We start from the raw sequence: 22,736 nt of genomic DNA, 5'->3' as shown, positions 1-22,736 counted from the left end.
TGCTAACAGTAAAACAAGTATACTTATTTTGAATTATTTCACCACTTAATTAGCAGGTAAAACTGCGCACTGTAATGTTAATCAGCTGTAATGCGGTCACAGGTGACAGTCAGGTGCCGCAGAGAACACACAGCAGGAAAACATAACTAGAAGCAAGATGACACAAATAAACGTTTACTCATTTAAGATGATCTCAATTCCACACGTGACCGATGTAACGCAGCGTCGGGATAGTAACGCTTCTTCCCAGAATGCCTAGAGGTTGTTCAAATGTTCATAGTAGGCACCATAATTGACATGAGTTGGGCATTAATATAATTACCTGTGATTTGTGTGAGTTTGTGAGAGTTAACGGCATGTTCTTGAGCCAAATAAAGATCCAGTTCTGGAGTAGTACGATGTGCGGAACACAGGACCTGAGCAAAGAAAGAGTTCATCGATCTGCCTTTTCTCTCGGCTTCATAATCCCTGACTCGTCACAATATGTATTTTTTTTTTTTTTTTGTAAAAAGAAACAAATTAATCTAAACTTAAAACAGGTGTAACATTTGGTGATTGAAAAACAGTCAGGCTTAGTCTTCTTCTTTTTTTTCTTTTAAACTCAGTTATATAACCGACAACATTACTTAGTAATGTATTCAATAATCATTTTGACTTGTGTATGACCAGTCACAAAGGTTTGTCTGTTTTGGTGCTCCCACAGAAAGATCAGTCGGGTATTAGTAAATCCACTTGTAGTACAACAGAAGATACTCTGACTAGTGGGATGCTAGTTATGTAGTAGTTAAGCAGAGACGGAACAAACATTTCAAAATATAAAATAAAACACATTTTAAATAAAATATTTTTCATGTTTGTTGTTTATATGTGATGAATCAGGCAATTTTTTTTGCAAATGTATAATGTTAGTTAGATTACACTCATATCATCCATACATATTCTGAATATTGATCTATTATATTTGTATTATTATATTGTATTAGAGGGTGTGTTATTGCCTTGTATTATTTTATATTCATTTACTCCAGAATATGAGAAAAGTGAAAACCTGTTTATATTTTTTTTCAGGGATATTACAATAATGCACATAACAAAAAGCTTTAGATAGCTTTATATTTTCTATGTATTCATTATTCATATGCATTCATTTGTTTTTCTACTATCCTTTGTAATAAGCTCAGACAGAGAGGACAAAAATGCAGGAAACAGAAAGGGAAGAAGATACATGGTCATGTGTGGAGATGGAGGGTGAAGAAGAGGTGAGGGTTTGGCAGCCATGAGCAGAGGGCTGAGGGAGGCAGATGGCTGATGGTGCTGGTAGAGGCGGCAGTGGCAGGCAAAGAGCAGGTTCAGATTTAGGATTAGAGAGAGTGGATGCGCGGTAGGTAAGCAAGCAGACAGTCAGGTAGGCAGGCAAGAGGGTGAGGATCCTGGAAACAGAAGGACAAGGACAGGTAGATGTACAAAATGAGAATTAAACTCTAAGCAGCCAAGACCCAACACAAAAAACTGGCAGGGAATGGTTGCAGGACCAGTGTAGATTGGCAATCGGCTGATGAGTTGATGGGTTGGAGGAGATGAGTCTGTAAGCAACAGCCAGGCGGCCAGGAGAGCTGACAGGAGACAGGTGTGCTGGGGAGCAGGGAGCCAGGAGAGTGAGAGCCACGCCCATATCAACACACCGACACACACTCAGACACAGAGAGACATTGAGGGGATCACAGCAGACACAAGGAAAAGGACAACACAAGGAAATCACTGCGAACAACACAGGAGCCTGGCCACCTGGACTTGTTCTGTTTGCATATAGCTTTTAAAATGTGAATTAAACAGGACATCAGATGTTTTGCATCAGTTGTGATTATGTGTTTGCTCAATACTTGGAAAGAATAATTCAATTCTACTTCTTTTCACTCTCTCCTTTTCTATTTTTACTTTGCCATTTGCTGACTGATGCAGAGAATGTGATGTTCACACCAATTATGACAAAAAGGTTATCCAGCTGTATATAAAAATACCCATAACTCTACTGTAAATGTTGTATATATAAGGTTATTAATAGAATTGACTGATCTTGTCGATGAGGTGACATACAGAATGGGTCATATGGTTAAAATAGGCACACAAAAAAAAAAAAAAAAAAAAAAAAAAAAAAAAAAAAGTCCTAAAATCACTCCATATTCACAAACACAAGATCACTATCTCTGTGACATTGGACATCAGTTTTGCATTGGGGCAGGTTATGAATTTCAAATAGAATATTTTTGTGTAGAGGGAGCTGGTACCATTTCTGTGAATGTACAGCCTTATTAAGGGTATGGATTATCAATAATTGCATCATTACCAAAAAGACAATGAAAAATGGCAAAGGATATTTTTGGCAAGTTGGTAACACAAGGTTTCTTTTCTATTGTTTACAACTGATCTATGAAGATTTAGTAAGGGTTTATCATTTGTGAATGAAATCATTAATTAGAACGTATGAAGCCTAAATCAAGGGTGGCTTAACAGAAAGTGAAACCAACATTGGATATAATTTTACACTTATATTATGTATTTTAAATATGAACATTTTGCTTTTATTTTGTTCCCTATTTTTTTTTTTTTTTTTTTTTTAGGTATTGGGAATTTTCATCTAATTCCATCCTAACTTAAATCATTTTATATCTTTGTCATCTGTACAGAAGAACCTGCTTAGAGTTTTCAATTGTTTTAAGTAAATGACAACAGACCTACCAGTGGAAGTGTAAATTTCTGTCTGTCACAGTTTAACTTAAATGAACCATCACTGTCTGGACTGGTGACCCGTCCAGGTTGTTTCCTGCCTTCGCCCATAGTCAGCTGGAAAGGCTCCAACCGTCCTGTAACCCTATTCAGGATAAAGCGGGTATAGATAATGGGTGGATGATCATCATTGTACAGACAAATAATTAGCTTTAACAGTACAGAAAATAATACAAAAACTAAATCAACAGTTGAAACTGATGATATCACCACTATGAACATCATGAATGCAAGCCTGCCAATTGAATGTAATGTGTAGCTCTCGGCAGCTATATTTATTTTTATTTATTATTTAATATATAAAACACATTCCAAAAAGTATGTGACCTTTGCATATTCTGCTACTCCTGACCTGCCCTGGTTACATGTGCTTTTTTGTGACCAAGGGGGAAAACAAAAACTAGATTTTGTGATTCTGTAAAAACACGAACTGTACATTCTGTACATTTAGCTTAGCTAAATATCAAGCAGGATCTAAATTTGATAGTAATCAGTTTCGCTTAAACTGAAATTTTCTCCATAATACATTGCAATAAAGAACAATTTTGACTTTTAACAAAAGGTAAAAAAAAAAATACAAATAAAAGTGGCATGGTGTTCAACTACAGGATTAGTTTGAACACTCCACGCCCAGCATGTCCTCACCACCTGCGCAGGATTTATTATCATGTTCTGTTGCATGTTAATAGTCCTGCTAGATAAATACATGATCAGTGGAAATCTTTTGAACCGTTCAACGGATAAGAATCTATCGGCAGGGTGAAATGCAAAGTTACTCCATATCTTTAACATCTGTTATTAAAGCTTTTAAAATAAAACATGCAGGAGAAGAAAACGGTTTTGAATAGCCACTGGGAGTCAGTAGAGTGTGAGGTAAGAGTTGGAGCCAAGGGCAGTCAAGTAACACATATATAATGTAAATGGTCTGTACTTGTATAGCACTCTATCACCTTTTGGTCTCAAAGCGCTTTAACATAGTTTTTCCCATTCATGAGACAGATCACCGTGCAGGTGCTGCCATCAGGAGCACATTCACACAACAATGGTACAACATCAGGAGCAATTTAGGGTTCAGTGTCTTGCTCAAAGACACTTAGACATGTGGACAGGAGGAGCTGGGGATTGAACCACCAACCTTCCAATTAGTGTGCAACCCACTCTACCATCTGAGCCACAGCCTCCTGACTTCATGTGTCTGTTGAACAAGCTGCATTTTACATTGCACCCATCTGTTATGTGACGTACAGGGCAATTATCATTATAAAAGAATGTATAAGAAGAAACTTACCAACACTGTTTGTATATACTGCTACAATTCCTGCATCTGGGTGAGGAAACTGATAAGATCCACTGCAACTAGAACTTGATGTAATGACAAAGTGATGCAGATCCTTTGGTGAAAATAGGTTTATTATAGGTAAAAAAAAGAAAAGAAAAAAGAAAAACATTCATTTTCATTTTAACATATTCAAACTGTAACATACAGAATACGCTGATAATGCCCAAACACAACTTTGGAACAGCCAGAACTGTATGAACAACAAAGTGCAGTGCATGTACAGTTAACAAAGGTCCAGTATTTTCAAGTAGTCAAGCAAATAAGGAGCTGAGACGAAGTCAATCCCACACTGGAAAAAAAACTTGCATCTTTGTTCAAAATATTACATTTCTTTTATGCAAGAATGTTTTCCAAAGAAAAAACAAAAAGATGCACACGTGTAACTTTGACATATAAACCCGTGTTCTCTCTACATGTAGTGTAGCCTATTTCTGAGTTAGGATTAACTAAACTATGGTGGTAAGGATTCACTGAATGAGATAACTTAAACTCAAGGAACTGAACATTGCACATTTCAGAAAACAACACAACCAGGCGGTAATGTAACTGCAGTAGATGGATGCATTAATTAGCTCGTCATACATCACCATTTCACCCAAATGTGACAAGTACAGAAAAAAACATGCAGAAATGATTAGATTCAAGTTTGTTTTTATGACAGTGCTTCACCCCAATCATGCCAACTTCAAAAGTGCATTACTGCAGACATTCATCAAATGCTAATTAAAGGTTCGAACCATTTTGTGTTTTATTCATTGTTTTTTCTCCACAATTCAACATTCACTTTAGTTTTAAGTCTCAAGAACATACAGAAGGTTGACTTTTGTGCCCAGGAGAGAGCCAACAGCTCAGGTTGTTCACCGCAACGTCAAACAGAAGTCACTTTTGAGGGAAACCTCAGGCGACTCTTAGTCCAGGGTAAGCTCAAATGTAGTCATGATGTCCCGCTGCATAGTCATGTCAATGCCAGACATCTACATAAAGAGGAAAAAAAAGAAGACAAAACAGCCTCTAAAATAGCATTTACGCCAATATCTGAACAAATCATAATAATGTCTCACTAGGTACTCACAGCCTCTCGCCTGCGACGTTCTTGCTCTTTTTTGCGGGCCATCTCTCTTTGCCTATCCACAGACGACTGTGTGGTTACAGGTTGAGTTTCCTCGGGAGACTTTTGCTGCTCCGTGTGTTTGGGAGCATCCGAGGCCGTCTCCGTGCAAATGCTCTCTGACAAATCAGGATCCTCTTGAACAGGCTGCTGATTTTGTTCTGCTTTACATGGGCCCGGCAGGCTAGAGGGAGAATTGTTGTTGTTATTTGGAGGTTGCTCTCTTTAAATGAACAACTGGGCTTCAAGAAAGAGATTACTATTTTGCCGTAACAGCAGCCTCATATAACCAGATAAATCTCCACTGTACTAGAGAATGGTCTGGCTGCACCCAAAGATCATTCCGCTATAAGAGGGGAAAAAAATGCTCTGGTTTGTTTGGATTTATCTGAACTAATAACAATCGTGTTAAGTCCAGAGGGGTGTACTACGAAGCAAGTTCAACATACCCAGGCTTTCTTTGTCTGAGCTGACAATAATTACATTTGTATATCATTAAATAAATGTATTCTTATATCTGTTCTCATGACATGTATGACAGTTTGACTCTGGGGAGCAAATAAGAGACAAAATATAAAAACAATTAAAAGCGGTTGTTAGGTTTACTGTCATTTCTGAAAAGTACAACAAGTGCAATGCTTTTATGTTTCAGTTTTTCTCTGTTGTCGGATGATGTCAGTAAAAAAAAAACCACAATGAAATAGAATCTATATCTCATAAAAAGTGCTGGGGAGAGAGGACGGTCTCACGCCACAGAACACTATCTCACTCCCACTCCAAAGGAGACGGTCTCACTTCCACTTCATAAAGGACTATCTCACTCCACAGAGGACCGTCTCAGCCCTAAGAGGACCATTTCACTCAACAGAGGACCGTCTTACTCTGCAGAGGACCATCTCACTCCCACTTCACAGAGGACCGTCTCACTCCCCCTCTACAGAGGACCATCTCACTCCCACTTCACAGAGGACCGTCTCACTCCCCCTCTACAGAGGACCGTCTCACTCCCCCTCTACACAGGACCGTCTCACTCCACACAGGACCGTCTCACTCCCCCTCTACAGAGGACCGTCTCACTCCACAGAGGACCGTTTCACTCCGTGCATCGAGCTCCACCTGATCTTCAACATTTTTTCCGAGAGAACTTTGGATAGTAGGCGGTACTTTTGTACGTTTTGTTCCAATATCTCAAACATAACCTTAACAGGGTTAAGTTTGCAGCAAAGTTACCACGGTGATATACCCAGGTTAAAAGAGTCACCTTCGTGACACTGATTACCCTGGCTTTAGTCTCAACATACTTCGCCGACCAACAAATCTCGCTTCATAGTACACCGCTGTGGGTGCATTGATGGTGCTCTTGCAAAACAGTGTCAGGGGTAACTTCTTTTGGTGGAAGATGTGTACACGGGGAGGTGAGCCCCGTTATTAAAATGATCACTTTCCTGCAAAAGGCCGAATAGAACCAATCAGGCCTGCCTTTTTGCCAATTGATCCAAATCTCGGACAAAACTTGTAATTTTCAGTGTGCATCTTGCGAACTCTGAAGTTGCCATCATTTTTCTCATATTTAAGTAAATCAATGTATATTCAGAAACACATTTAGTGCATTTACTGTTTCTGTGTGAACACCTGCTCTTTTCAGGAGCCTCTCTCTCCTTGTTCTCATCCACTGGTTTCTTCTTCAGTGCTTTTTCACGTTCTTCCTTTTCTATGGCAACCTTACGGAAGTGCTGGAAGCTCTCTTTCGAAGACTTGATTGCAGCTGGGGTGACTGACTGTCTCACCAGTCTCGCCCAAGACTCAGCATTTTTCAGCACAACGTCCTAAGTGAACCAAATCACATTATTTATCTGCAATCTTTTAAAATCCATTTTAAAAGTAGGCAGTGTTCGTTTGCACCAACCACAATTCATTTTAAAGCTGCAATAAATGACTTCTGGCCACTACAGGGTAGAAATATATATAAATGAATATAATATATATAATTATATATATTTCAGGCAAGGTCTGGCAAGAAAGTGACAACAAATTTAACAGAAACTGACATAATCTTAGTCCTCAGTTCAAAATTATTTATTGTTGGTGCATTTCATCCTTTGCACCCTTATCATGTCAGGATGGAAATCAAATGGAAATCCAGTCACTTTTCTAAAATAGTAATTCAGTTAAACAACTCCAACCTTTTTAGAAATTTGGGTTTTTTCCTCTTCAGCAGATTTAATTGTAGTATTGGAGCAGGACACCTGACTGTCAGAACAATCCTCAGGATATCTGAAATCTGGAAAAATCAGTTTGAAAATAAGTGTTTTGTAAAATGATTCGTAGATTTTGAAGTGGTGATGTCAAAGTACATGTTTTTAATTGACTTACTGGACACCGTCTCCTCTTTGGACTGCAGAGGACTTGCTCTGAGAGGGGACAGCGCTGGGCCCTGCTGAAAGGTGAAGTTTAGTTTGAAAATCTTGAGGTTATTAATTCTTATCATATCCTGACACTTGTATATCATTTTATGGTGTAGTATAATATTGTATTGGGAACTGCTACTATTGGTCAGGTTGATTTTGGATTCTCTCAGTTCTGATGAACCTTGACTATAAATATGAGAAAGGTATTTAACAAAAAGGAAACAACTGTAAAATGAAAACATAACTAAACTGACAAGTCATGTTCTAATTTTATGCTGTTAGTTGGCATTTGGGCAATGAATACGTTCAGGCATTCATTTTGGTTCCGTTATGCTACTTAAGCAACCGGGTAAATGAACCAGAACAGTTCTGATTGAGACCATTTACAAAAATTTGTCAAAGAGTTGAAGTTGTCTTTAACGCAACTTAATTATGTTGTGCCTTATGCAGGCATTTTTGTTGCTGTTAGAGTATAGTCACAGGGGTCTGCCAAAAAAAAAGACTACTGAGAGGTCGGAGGATCCTATGTCTGTCGTTGCCAGAGACTTGTTTAGCTTTCTGATGGGCCAGAGGTGATAAATGAGAGACCTATGCTAGTTACTGGCAGCTAGGTATTTGCATTACTAAGAAACATGTAAATATAAAGTGTTTCGTGTAAATTTCAATGTTCCTGAATGTTTATTGGGAATGCAAATAATTAGCCTAGTGATGTTCATGACTAACCTAATAATGCTAGTCGCTAGCTGAAGGATGTTAGTGACTTGCAAAGTCAGTTACAGATTAAAGTAAGCTTGGTGAGTGGAGGCTTTGTCTCGTAGTTATAAAGAAGAGAACCTGCTGGCCTTTCATTTCCCACTCTCTCAAATACTGCAGCCAGCTTATTAGAAGATAAATCACTCTCCGGTTTTGACCTCCGGCCACTCAGTATTCATATCTTTGGCACACCCGAGCAAAATTGAGCCTCCTCTGTAAATGTAGCTCGACCTAAAGTGTGATAGAATGTACATGTGAATGTGTTCTCTTTTCTTTTAGGTTAATCAGATTGCAAAATGATACAGCAGTTCAGCAATGAGGCATTACTTACATATTCTTTAGAACCTTCACTGATAAATCTACTGTTTAATTTAAAACTTAGTGCTAGTACACATTTCAGAATAAGATTCTCAAGTGTGTGATAAAACAGCTTTCTTTGTAACAAGCTGACATTTATGGGGAGTACCTCAAATCTGGTGGCAGACCAGTCCAGCAAACCTCCAGGAGATACCATGGGGGACAAAAGGGCAGACAAATCTGTCAAAAAGTAAAAGGGAGAAATTGATCTTCAACAGCTCGCCACTATATGACATGTTAGGAGCGTCCATGCAATTATATAAACGTACAAGAATTACTGTAGAGCAAAACCAACAAAAGTCAAGACAAAGAAGCACAAGATAGGCGCAATGGGTCGTAATTGACTTGAACTTCTTTGTCAGTCCTATTAGGCTAACAGGTGGTGGTAAAGAAATGTCCATTTTGCACAATTTGTGGTGTGTGTGCTGAGGAGTTTGGAAAGTTGTGGAGAGATATTTGCCAAAGGGGCAAAACAAATCTGATCTGTAAGCATTTGTTAACATTTTTGGGAAGCGTTGCTGCTGTTCTGGAACTGGGTCTCAAAGGCTACTGGTTAGGTAAGGTCAGAAGAGAAGAGAAAATAATGCAGAGAATTACAAGGAAAATAAAAACATAAGCTTCCATTAAAACTGTTTCAAAGGTTTTCACTTTAGCATCATACGGAAAAACATACATTTGAGCTGTTATCAAGTTGAAGCACTGGGCTGCCAAGACTTACTGACCTCCAATTTCCAGTTCCTGTAAATTGCTGTTTGTGAAATTAATAGGCTTTTTTTTTGGACAGATCTCAATTCATTTGCGGATGCGAGACAACAAAGACAGATATAAGCATTACCTGGAGGTGGTAAAGTTGTCTCATCACAGGTCTGGTCGTTATTACAGCGTGTTGGGTAGACTTTACTTTGCTCTTCCAAGGGCTGGCCAGGAGGTAGAGGCTGACAAGTCTTGCCTGAGGCTTTTGTCAAATCTTTTATCTTCAATATCTGCTTGCTGTGGGTAGCATGTGTCACCTTTGACTTGAGGAGAATTTATATTGTTATTTTTTACGTTAGCCAGGTAACTTACAAGGATTTCTTGATTACAGAAATCAAATAATGAATGGACTTACCATTTTGTTAATCTTCTTGCCAGAGTCTTTAGATTTCTTCTTCTTTATTTTTGGCCCTGAAAAACATGAACATGAATAACTTACAGAGCACTACTGGAGTGAACCATAACACCTTCTATCCTGAAAACTGTTTACATCCAAAATAAAACATTTCACAAAGTTTCTCTTCAGTAATGTAGAGATACGTGACAGAAACATCCTATGCATTGCAGCATCCCTTAAAAAAGAGGAACCATGCAATTTTTAATGAACAGGTTTTTTACAGAAGTTCCAATAAGGCAACATAAGAATGTCCAAACAGGTAAATAAGCCAATAAAGCACCAATGCATGTTTAATTCAGATTTTTCCCCTAGACTTCTGGATTATTACATTTTCTATAAAATAATCATTATAATTATCATTCATGGTTCCTTCCCCGATGTGCAAGCTAGCCATACCATGTGCTAATCACCCCTGTACCATCACAGATGCTTGCATTTTAACGGAGCGCTGATAACAAGCTGCGTGGTCCCTCTCCTCTTTAGCCTGGAAGATGCAGTGTCCATGATTTCCAAAAAGAATCTCAAATTTGTATTTGTCAGACCACAGGACAGTTTTCCACTTCGCCTCAGTCCATTTTAAATGAGCTCCGGGCCCAGAGAAGGCGGCAGTGTTGCTGGATCATGTTTATTTATGGTTTCTTCTTTGCATGGTAGAGTTTTAACCAATTTGTGGATGCAGCAATGAACTGTGTTCATAGAAAATGTTTTTCAGAAGTGTTTCTTACCCCGGCCTATGTTTTCCATGACAAAATCATGTCCGTTTTTAATTCGTTGCCCACAGAAGACCCAAAGATCACAGCCATCCAATATTGATTTTCATCCTTATCCCTTGCGTACAGAGATTTCTCCAGATTCTCTGAATCTTTTAATGATATCGTAGATGATGAAATCCCCAAATTCTTTAAAATTTTTACATTGAGGAACATTATTCTTACATTGTTGCACTATTTTCCCACACAACTCTATCCACAGAGTGGTGAACCTCTCATCATCTTCACTGCTAACACATTTTCCCTCTCTGGAATGTTCTTTTTATACTCAATCATGTTACTGAATTTCTCCATTTCAACATTTGATATGTTATCTTTGGTCTATTTGCAATTAAATATGGGTTTATGGGATTTGCACATCGTAGCATTCGGTTTTTATTTACATTTTACAGTGTCCCAAATATTTTGGAAATGGGGTTGGACATTTTTTTGTCAATATAGACTATCTTTTGATCACATTTATTTTTTATTTTAGGAAAGTTTCTTGTTTTAACATCCTACCAATTTGTCATGATATAATGAGAAAAGTACGATTAAGTGATATGTTGGTATAAACAGAAAAGTTTCTTGTGAAAAGTAAAGAATCTGTTAACGAGTTATGATTTTTTTCTCATGATGGCAGAGATGCACTGTTGTCAGAGAGAGCATGCATCCAACCACACCAAACCACAACCATCAGTGATGCTGAGTAAAGCCAGATGTGCAACAAACTTTAAACCAGAGAGGGCAGGGAACTTTGGCTTTGACTGTACAGTAGTGTGCCACCACTGTTGTGCACTTCAGGAATACTTAAATGCCCAATACAATAAAACAACCACTCAGATTCTACTGCAGTAGTTCAAGATGTCATTGGCACACACCTCATCCATGTAGACAGAAGAGTGTGAAATAAAAACAAAGAGCAAACACCTCATGAATATGTGAAAATAGAAAACAATTTACTGTTTAGAGAGCAACCAAGAAAAACCAACCAGTGTGTGCAATGCAGCCAAAAGGCACCAAAGGGGGAAAAAAGCCAAAGGTAACAAAAAGGTGAGGGAGAGGAGGCTGAGGAGAGCAGCTAACCTGATTCAGAGTCACTGTTATCACAAGTGCTAGAATGACTACTAACACTGCTGCTGCCAGAGCTGGATGATGAGCTGCTGCTGCTGCTGCTGCTACTTTCGCTGAGGCCAGGAGAGGCCACAACTACAGCCATTAATACACAAAAAAAAGAAAATGGTGTCATTTTTTTTTTTTTTACCAGCAGTGCCTTGCATGTGGAGGCATAAGAGACAATTACACTGTTAATGAAATTCAGTTCTTACCTATTGGCTTTTTTTTCCTAATTAAGTGCTGCTCTTTGCTGACAACCTGAGTTTTCCATCCATCCTTGAATTTCCCAGCCTGCAATGCTCCTGTGGGCTTTGTCGTTTTTTTCCCTGAGGAATACACAATATAAGAAATGTGCTCTCTCATTGTAAAGAGAAGCTTATATTTTAGCTGATCTAATTTTTTTTTTTTTAAAAGCTGCATTTGCTGACAGAATAAAGCTGACTGAGCTGTACTTACTGCTTATGTTCTTGTTGCATTTCCGCAGACACTCTGCAACAAACCTCTGCAGGGCTCTCAGTGTGGAAGGCTGGAGCATTTCAATGTCAACTTCAATCTCCTCCAGCGGACAATCTCGCAGGCAAGACTCCCTGGTGTTAATGATGCTCACCAACTTGCCTAGTTTCTCACCAGGCAGCTTGTCGACGTCCGATTTTAACTGCTTCTTCTCCTGGTAAGTCATTGGTATTGATGATGCGTCTTCCTCACATTTTACGGGTACTCTGGGATTATCATCTCCACTGCCATACAGAGACATACATATCAAACATCTAATATTATGCTTAGCACAGATTGTAGCACACACAGTTCAACATTACAACTTGTTCCATGTATAAATGATATGACATATTAAACAATAAACTGGGGCTCACTTACAGAGAAGCGCTCTTGCTGTTTACAATCTTTTCGACAATAGGCTTGTATTTGAAGGATTTGTACTCCTTTTCTCTTGGTCTTTTTTCCTTTTTCAACTTCTCTTTCTTCTTTGACTTTATCCGGGGCTCTTCGGTAATTCTCTTCAGCTGATCACTGACAGCTTGTAACTGAAAAGCCAGCTATTAATAAGACAATCAAGTAAAATGCATTGAACCAATTAAATTCTCGCAAATATCTTGCATTGTCATTGTCATGTATAATACCAACCCGTTTCCCTAGACAGGCTAGCTGCATGGCCATCTCTTCTGGTGCACTCTCAGCCTCTGAGGAGCTTTCGCTTTCAGAACTTGCTGAGGTTGACAAACTTCCAACTCTTTTTCCTTTTCCCTTGTCAATTACCTGATGGGATGTGGAACAGTCCTCTGGTTCTTGGGGAACCTTCAGATAACGGGCCTCAAAAACTTCCTGCTGATACAAACACAAACGTTTTTGTAGTATTATTAGCAATTCAAATGTTAATTCTAATACTTCATTTTAGAAATGGCTTTGGTTAGTCTATATAATCAGAACAGGAGCCTGTTTATTAGTAATTGTTATGTAAAGCTCAATCCATTTGTTTGTCATAACCTTGTGTTTTCAGATATGTCCGCCATAAAAAAAAACTAATTTAAACATTGTAAACTATCACTATTGAACTGTGATCAATCAAACAAATAAACAGCAGTCATCACATTCACTTATTTATATCCATAATCATAGAATGTATAGAAAGGGAACATAGACTTTTCTCAAAAGAAGTATCACTATTTAGGCAACATTTTCCATGTGCTCCACACCTATACACATTTAAACTTCTATATTGTGCTCATGCTGGTGATACAGAGTCTGACCTTCCTATCTAACACTACCTGACAAAGGAAATCACAATTCAAATCCTCATACTGTAGTATGAATACAAATATCACAACGGAACTCTCCGTTAATGCTACAGCTGCTCATACAGAGGTGCATACAGTTTTCAACAGCAATAGTGAGAGAATTGCAGTTCTATTACATCACTCCAGCTAATTAACATAACCTAAGGTACAATGTGAAGTTTTAGAGCACTAGCAGCGCCGTGGAGCAAAGCTTTTAAACCCTATTTTCGTAAGCATCTTGTGCATGTGGGTGATGACGATACTGTCCTGGAGATGGTTTCACATTTTTGTACTAATAATAGGTATTGACTGTTGTGTTCCAAGACAAAGGAATGGAAGAAGTAGTTTTCAAACAAGCAAACATAGATGGAAACAATGTCGGCAAATTCTGTTTAAAAAAAAACAACAAAAAAAAAACATTTACCATGTTAACTGGGCCTTAACTGTAAGCACAATGCATTATGTTAAAAACATGGAATATGAACATAACTTTGTTCGCTAAAAACCTACACATTGCACCTTTAGGTAGTGCCATACTGACCTGACATAACAATGAATAACTAAAACTATACCTGAAGTTTTCTTGCCATGTAGACCACTTCATGTGAAGGTGGATTGTATTTGTAACAGTTGGAAAACATAAGTCGGACATCAGCGGCAAAGCCCTTTGCATTTGCATACTCTCGCTGATCCATTTTTTTCTGAGGAAAAAATAAATTGTGTCAGGAAAGCTGATCTTACATTAGAAATAATGTTTCTGCTCTGATTAATCAGCATCAACTCAAACATGTTACCCTGATGGTGCTCAAGTCCATAGGCTGTTTAATGATTTCATGGTAGTCGCGCAATCCCAAAGCGGCCGCATCAACTGGTGTATAAAAGGGCCATGCACACGTGGAGTGCCTCTTCGAGAGCATCTCCTTCAGGATATTGTTGCAGAACCCGAGCTGCTCAGACAGTCGAACCTTCTTTTCCTCAAAGACAGGCAATTCTTTATTAGGAGGTTTGATGGGCCTTGCACTGCCTCTCCGGGAGAACAACGGAGGTGCTGAATGCTCCTCAGCAGGGGATACCTCACTGCTGGGGATTGCTGAGGTGGAGGAGATTGTCGGGTCTGCTTTCCTTTTAAATCCCTTTTTAATCTGAACATGTGGAAAGCAGTGGGACACAGAATTAACGATTTGTTTTGCAATATGACTTTTAAAATTTGGGTACAGACATAGGCTAGGGAGTCGCTATTATGATTTGGCATTGCAATAAAGGATTTCAATTTCTTAGACAGAATCACTTTAATTTTGCGCAACTAAAAAAGTCTGTCTATCATGACGAAGCATTTTTTGTAGCATGATATGAAGGCACTGATTGATGACACCACCAGATGAGCTACTACTACAGCACCTGACTTTTTGCCCACTTCTTTTACCTTTTCATTCAACATAATCATTCATGACCAAACACATTTAAAACAAATAATATAGTCAAGTCATTTTCTTACTGAAATAATAGGCCAAGCAACAACCTGGACAAACAGCCAACCTCTTTTCTGTATGTTTGATTTCATCATTAATCCTCATCATGTACACAGGCTGCTTATAAACCATTTAAATGCTTACCGCTGCATCCGATTGTTCAGAGAGCTGTATAGGTGCGTTGAACTGAGGCACATCAGGAGGAATGACTGTCACTGTCTGTTGGAGAACAACTTCTGACATAAGGGACCTCTGCATTAATGCACCTGCAGCACAGGAGGGAAAGTGAATACATGCAGAAGACCTCGGTACCATTTTAAATGTTGGATAAATTAGTGCGAAGACAACCCTGATTCCAGAAAAAGTGGGGATGCTGTGTAAAATGTGAGTAAAAACAGAATGTGATGATTTGTAATCATGTGAACACATATCTAAAAGGAACTAGAACAGAGAAAACATATCAATTGTTGAAACTGAGAAATTGTATTGCATTATAAAAAATACATGCTCATTTTGAATTTGATGGCAGCAAAATGGTTTAAAAAAGTTGGGACAGGGAGCACGACGATTGGAAAATTGTGTAATGCTGAAATAAACACCTGGTTGAACATCTCACAACTAATTACAATAATTGGCAACAGGTCAGTAACATGATTGGGTGTAGAGCATTCCAGAGAGGCAGTCTCTCTCAGCAGTGAAGATGGGGGAAGGGTTCACCACTCAATGAAAGACTGTGTAGGCAAATACTACAACAGTTAAGAATAGTGTTAATCAACGTACAATTGCAAACAATTTGGGGATTTCATCATCTACGGTACAAAATTTCATTAAAGTCTGAGAATCTTGAGAAATCTCTGTATTCCAGGGACAAGGCAGAAAAACAATATTGTCTGGCCATGACCTTATGGCCCTCAGGTGGCACAGACCCAATTCTGTAGTGGAAATATTTGCATGGGCTGAGAAACACTTTCAAAAACCAATGTCATTAAACATAATTTGTCATTGCATCCACAAATGCAGGTTAAATTCTACCATGCCAAGAAGAAACCTGATTCAGAAACACCACCACCCTCTCTGGACCCAAGGACATTTAAGATGGACTAAAGCAAAGTGGAAAACTGTCCAGTGATCTGACGAATCATTTTTTAAATTATTTTTGGACATAATGGACGCTGCACCCTCCGTGTGAAAAGCAACCAAAAGTCCAGCAATTTATCTCCTCCGCTCCCAAACGGGTTGTTAAAGTAACTGGTAATGCAACACAGTAGTAAACATGCACCTGTCCCAACTTTTTTTTAAACATGTGACTTAAAATTAGTGTATATTTTTCATATAACGATAAGATTTCTCAGTTTCAACAGTTGATATGTTGTCTTTGTTGTATTGTCAATTACATTATTTTACATGATTTGCAAATCATCACATTCTGGTTTCATTTGCATTTTACAATGCGTCCAAACTTTTGGGAAATGGGGTTGTGATTTGCAATTTTTTTTTAAATATAGTTAATTTGTAAAAAAAAAAAAAAGGTTACTGAACTTCAAAAAATTAATATAGATAATTCACTACATCGAAAGGGACTATTGTGCAACATACCTGCATTTAACTGTATCCCTTTCACTGGTTCCTCTGTCGTGATTGTTGTAACCCACTCTTCCTTTGGCATTTGGGACAGTTTCTGCAAAAAAAGTTTTTCCAAGGTCTGTGCCATAAAAACAATGTCATCTCCAGGCTGTGGAAAGAAAATGAATACTTTTAAGAGCATTCAGTTTACACCAGAGATACAAGATTCTTTAGCACCCAAAACGATCTACCATTCTGGGGTGTGTGTGTGTGTGTGTGTGTGTGTGTGTGTGTGTGAATGTAAATGTCCATACTTACTGTACATGATGTCAGTTTACCAAACTACTTTTGCATTACAATACTTCCTCACAGTTTATTCCTGTGTGGGTGGTTTGAAATGCACTTTACAGTTGTATGTACATTTTGGTGTTGTACAGCACAATAAATCATATTGCCTTACCTTATTGTACACATAGCAGTTCTCAAACATAGAGTTGATGTCTTGTACACAATCAAGGGCTTGCCAGTAATATCTATTCTGAAGACGCTTCTTAATAGTGGTCAGATCCATAGGATTTGTAATAATTGCATAATAATCCTGAAAAAACAAGACACACTGGAATAAATACAAGTCGTTCCTTCACAAATTGCACAACAGAAACCAATTCACCCAAACAAAGTGCGTTGGATGCATTTGATTTTAAGTTCAATGTAAAATGCTTTGCTGTTGAGATGCCTCATGAGTTTTTAGCATTAGAGTCCAGCTGCGATGTTACAATTACAATTTTGTTACTTACTGGGAGACACAATGCCACAGCATCAACTGGCTGGCGAAAAGGCCACGAATATTGATGCCTCCACAAAGCTTTAATCACCACCTTCTCCAGATACTGCAGCTGATTGGTTACACGTCCAGGTTTCTTGGGATTTATGACCTCCGGTGGAGGGGGATTTCCACCCACAGTGGGACAGACTTTCACATTGGACATTGTCTTGTCCAAAGGCCGTGAAGGGTGAGACTTCCAGAGGTAGGCTTTGTTGCAACTTGGAGCTCATCACACGGTTTCCTAAATGAGGAATGAAGAGTGGTTTCCAGTGCTTCGGTAAACATGTTGACATTTTGAATAAACAATGGTGAAAGCTGTTTTGCCTGTTTTACATCCTTACAAATACAAGATATCATTTATGTTTAGCATGACTGCACTGGTATTGATATTGCTGCTGCAAAATTTTACCATAAACATAACATGCACTGACAATGTAAAGTTTTACAGGATAAGTCAGAAATTATATTCTTATTCTGAAAAAAAAAAAAAAAAAAAAAACCTCAAAGACCAAAACTCTTATCCTATCAAAAAGTATTCACTGATTAGCCCAAAATATGTACTGATCCACAGATAATGCTAGTCCTCAACAAATGCACCATTTACTCCTGTTCAAATAAAGTTTCCAAAATTTAAAAATTTAAAATTAACACACAACCACTTAAGGTAAATTTACTGACAACTTAAAAACGACACATTTCTTTTACAGATTTTCAGAAGAGGCCTAATGGTTAAGTACCAATAGGCGAGTCAGATGGTATTTTACTTCTGGTCTTTTCACAGGGTCTGTTGACAATAACAAAAATAACACCTGCTTTATCATTTAAACAATAGTTATGTGAGAGACTCTTTGTCGATTGCACTGAATGGAAACCATTTCGCAGCACAGGGAAGGATATAGTTTGACCCTCTTCAGGTTTATATTAAATATGACCTTGCAGGTGAGTTGTGATCACCTCTGCACATAACCTGTTGTAAGGCCTTTTATAACTGGGCCAGAACAACTAGTGGCATCTTTGTTCATCAAAATGACATGTTTAGAAGGCAAAAAAACAAAACCTTAATAACTTAAAGTTACTTAGATGAAACTCTAAACCTCTGCCTTCATTTTATAAATGTGGGTCTACGGATATGCAAACAGTAACCACCTCCACCTCCACTCACTTGCAGTAATGACAATGATCCAATTAAATCTAAAAAAAAATGTGTTGTGGGAAAGGCCTTAATTGTGTCTAGTTTTTAACCGCTATCTGTGTTAAACCATTGACAATGTGTGTTAAATGGATATCAACTCTTTTCGTGGATGGTCAAGAGAGGCTCTGTCCTACTACACAGAGGTAATACCGCCACCTATGGGATCTCAGAAATTGCACCAATGTACTCAGCACCTCAGCAAAAGTGTACAATGAGAGATTCATATTTCCAAACAACTTGCTGTCTTTTAAAGGGTTAAGTACAAAAACAGTAACAAATGAAATGTCATTCCTTACAAACTATGCATTCAAAACACTGCTGCATTACATAAAACCAGTATAGGCCATGAGGTATCCATGTAAGCTGGGTCATTGGAAACAGAGTTGCCATTCTTCCATCCAGTCATCCCAACCCAATAATTTACATTGCAAGTTCTGTTTATCCTTTTCGCATTTTATTTTTTTCTTAAATGACAAATGAAAACAGTATTTCCACACATGAATAGATCCAGTGAAGTCCAGCGCATCTCATTTTTGTCATTCTGTTGGACATATTGGTGTGAATGTCTGGTGACTTTGACGAAGTATTTGACCCACACTTGCAACAGAATGAAAAACTCATCATGAGGTCATTGTGATAGAAAGACACAGGAGACTGTTGCATTAAGTCCCTGAAGTTTGGGTAGTAAGTATTTTTTTTTTAGAAATATAGAGCACATATAGTATTAATGTTATTATGGGTATTAACAAAAGCATTCCATAACTAACACGAAACATACGAGTGTGATTTAAAGTTACATTTAGATGTTTTTTGCACACAAAAAAAAAATCATTCTACAGGAAAATCATAATGCATTTACAAGAAACAACTGGGGCTGCACGATTCTAAGATAAGCACAATTTTCTTGCTTTGAATTGAGAGATCAATTCTCTCTCGATTTTATTACAATTTAAATGTTTATTCTACTGATTACAGAAGGAAATGCAACAAAAATATCATTGTGCCTGATATAGCATCAGCACATCAACTTTGAATTTGTTTTTATGAATCTGACACGTAACATAAAAACAATCAACTTCACTCACTTGTCTTCTTTGACTAACACAAATATTTTCCAATGTTTTCTCTTTTCCGCAGCACGTCTCAAATGTTTTTTTTCCCTTACTGATGATTTCTGCTGCTCTGCATTTTGTCATTTAACATAGCACTGTCATTTGTTGAGAAAGAATGTAGAAGCACTTGTTTTGATGCAGTTGATGTCCCTGATAAAAATGCAGCAGAATTATTATTTAGAAACGAGATTGCATATGTACAAATCGAGATCGTTTTTGTTTTTTTATAAAATCGTGCAGCGCTAGAACCAGTTTGAACCAAAATCAGACTCTTACAGACTACAGAAATAAAAGTGAAATAAAAAGTGAACTGACAGACCATCAGTCAGGAAAGCTATTTGTCAAAAATGTGGGGTAATAACTGTAAAAGGCACAGACTAAATGATAAATAAGTTGCAAATAATGTTGTGTTGTAGGCCTTAAGAAGTATCAGACAAACATAGTTTGTCAAATCTATCCCTCCGGCCAGTCTGTAAAAGCATGGCATGCGTAGGAGATCACCAGTTGTTCTCTGTCTGACAAACACCTATACAGTGTTCAACTCCACTTTAAATCAAAGAATATTTTATACACACACACACACACATACATATATATATATATATACACACACACACACACACACACACGTGTATATAAATAAATACACTTTCTCAACCGTAATTAGATTGTATTTGCAAAAATACATTTTGACTGCTCAGGCAACCCAAAGAAAGACAGCCTGATGGAACAAGGTCACCACGCTAAGTACACATCAAGATGGATGCCACAAAATATTTGTTTTACACAAGAGTTTTATTAGATTTTGGAAAATGGAACATATCTCCGTTTACATTTTTTTGGTCATGACAAAGCAATTTTATTTAAAGAAAATCACAAAGTATACGACAGTCATATCAGATCAGTGATTTTAAAGATTGGAGAAAGGTAAATGAAAAACGCAAGTCTGATATTCATTGCAAACTTATGAACATTTTTGTGGCATCTGTCTTGAAGTGTACCAGGAGACAACCACTCCACTGAATTGATACTTAGTCATGGACAATTTAAAACCACAATCTACTTCTGTTGACTATTTAACACAAAAACAAAACATTAAAGTTGTGGTTTAAATGTTGATGTTTGTTATCACGAGCATAAACTGCTGACACAAACTGGTGTTCTACGTCAACACAAACCCAAATAGTCTGAGATTACACCTTCAAATCCCAAGATGGGATCAGATAGCCATTACGGCAAACTCACCGTTCCCTGACATTGTGTGACTGGTTGAGTGTCACGTCTATCCTGAAGAAATTTCAGTGAAATCATGTCAGTGCCTGGTAACGTTGCATGCCAGTTGAACCTGAACTTAATTTTCCCTGCTTTGATGGTTTGATTTTTAAACAGGCATTTCTTCAAAGAAAAACAAACAACCACAAAACGTTCATTTCTGATACCATTATCTGACGACTCTCTTCGTGTCACCCATTAATGCGTCACCTTTTAACGTTTCACCAGGTAATCAACACGTTAAAAAGCGGGGATGGCGGCTCGCTGTGTTGTTGACTGACGTCAGAGCACCACGTGACGCCTCCGTCACGCCCACCGGCAAGTATGGCAGCTAACGTTAAGCTAACTCCCACGCTGCTATTAGCACGACTGTATTATGAATAACAGGAGGTTTGGGATTTAAACAGCTTCACTGTCGCTCAATGAATTATGTAAATAGCGCCAAGGTAACCTCGGCTGTAGCTTTTTACGAGTACCAGTAGGTAACAATTCAGCATAATGCTAACGTTCCCCCAGAACTGTAGCCTGCATGCTCACTAAGCTAACTGGCTAAACCGCACTGCCACAACTCGTTTTAAATCCCCTCTTCCCCCCTTTGTGCGCGTTAATTTGATCAGTCACAGCACAAAACTTACACGTCTTTGAGTATCGATTTCTAATACGCGAGTCGCTTCACGCAAATCATCGAGCACAGCTAACCGACCAACGTCTAGCCGGCGTTATCGGAAGTTTGCTGTTGAAACGAAGCGGTTCGCAAATGGTCGACTCATTTACACAAACACACACCGAGTTACCTTAAAAGAAGATGACGTTTGTCAAACATGGCATTGGCTTCATCATTACCGTGCTAAATATTACCTTACGAGATATCCTGCGTTCAACTCTTCGGTGGCAGACGTCTCCACGGCAACCACCGCACATTTATACCCTTTGATCGAGGCCGCGGACTGATTGGTCGAAACACGTCCTACACGTGTTTCCCTCTGCGCTCCAAACATTTGCTTTCATGCAACAATAAGTCAAATGAAAATGACAGTCTTCAGAAAAATCTACGGCTAACTGGGTTTTTAAGCAGTACGTAAAGATTTATGTTTAGCATGTTTCCTCACAAAATGGCAACTCGCTGTCACAGGAGCAATTCTCACTTGATGACTCAAATACACACTAATGAATGTAAAAACCTCTTACTAATAATGTCACTCACTCGATTGTTTTGTTTTTTTTGCCAGCAAAAGAGGCTGGTGCAGTTATCATGCAAGTAGACTGCTAATGTGTCTGTGGGACGGAAAACTGGAGGCTGGGCGGAGCGGTGATTTCACGTGCACAGTCAGAAGCAGGAAAATACGGTTTCATTGGACAGGAAAAAAAAAAAAAAGCAAGCAACCAACTTGTCTCCACCAAGAATGTTTGTTAAGATGGAAAATATAAGCAGACAAAACATGTGACCAAGATGTAGAAATACGATAGCTTTATTAAGAGTGTCTGTCAGTTTAGAAAGAGAGAGTAGAGAGTATTTAAACGATTGAGGTAAAACTGACTTTCACCGGAGTCACTCGAAGTAGACATAAATTCACTTCCTGTGACCTGAAATTGCCCACAAATCTTTGACAAATCGTCCCGTCTTTGATGTCTGTGACCATTAAGTGTGGTAACTTTTGCTGTGCTCAAGATCGAAATCAACTTGAAAGCAGTTTCAGTTTTCACATCTTTAAAATAAATCCTTTCAATAATACTTACTGGCAATATAA

General features: G+C 38.2%; 1 protein-coding gene across 9 annotated transcripts; it reads right to left on the bottom strand.

Moving 5' to 3' along the window:
* Window positions 1–4,182: 4,182 nt before the first annotated feature.
* brdt (bromodomain, testis-specific) lies at window positions 4,183–22,266 on the bottom strand. Of its 9 annotated transcripts, none has more exons than XR_011178308.1 (20): window positions 21,847–22,239; window positions 17,384–17,653; window positions 17,047–17,184; window positions 16,620–16,755; window positions 15,168–15,289; window positions 14,349–14,696; window positions 14,127–14,255; window positions 12,905–13,105; window positions 12,638–12,816; window positions 12,221–12,501; window positions 11,977–12,090; window positions 11,735–11,857; window positions 9,858–9,913; window positions 9,585–9,765; window positions 8,859–8,929; window positions 7,605–7,668; window positions 7,415–7,512; window positions 6,847–7,057; window positions 5,196–5,415; window positions 4,183–5,097 (listed from the first exon to the last, which is right to left on the bottom strand). XR_011178308.1 is itself a non-coding variant. In XM_069150932.1 (20 exons), the coding sequence occupies exons 2-20, from the start codon at window positions 17,573–17,575 to the stop codon at window positions 5,032–5,034; spliced, it is 2,913 nt and encodes a 970-aa protein (XP_069007033.1). In that variant the 5' UTR covers window positions 17,576–17,653; window positions 22,193–22,266; the 3' UTR covers window positions 4,183–5,031. The 9 variants fall into 9 exon arrangements, 8 of the variants coding, with proteins under 8 accessions (XP_069007033.1, XP_069007032.1, XP_069007031.1 ...); XM_069150932.1 differs by having other exon boundaries at window positions 6,864–7,057; window positions 22,193–22,266; XM_069150931.1 differs by having other exon boundaries at window positions 6,864–7,057; window positions 21,783–22,239.
* Between the last annotated feature and the right edge of the window lie 470 nt (window positions 22,267–22,736).

Source organism: Embiotoca jacksoni, unplaced genomic scaffold (genome assembly GCF_022577435.1).
Source record: "Embiotoca jacksoni isolate LCO1_2020_lvr unplaced genomic scaffold, fEmbJac1.0.p SCAF_16, whole genome shotgun sequence".
Lineage (NCBI taxonomy): Eukaryota > Metazoa > Chordata > Actinopteri > Embiotocidae > Embiotoca > Embiotoca jacksoni.
This window is presented reverse-complemented; position numbering and strand designations above follow the sequence as displayed.

Bases quoted from the DNA above. Each gene is read 5' to 3' on its own strand.
- brdt (XM_069150932.1), bottom strand. From the start codon at position 17,575: ATGTCCAATGTGAAAGTCTGTCCCACTGTGGGTGGAAATCCCCCTCCA. The intron at 12,817-12,904 runs GTTGGTATTATA...TCTTATTAATAG, and splicing joins TAGCCTGTCTAGGGAAACGG to CTGGCTTTTCAGTTACAAGC. The intron at 12,502-12,637 runs GTAAGTGAGCCC...TCTGTATGGCAG, and splicing joins AACAGCAAGAGCGCTTCTCT to TGGAGATGATAATCCCAGAG.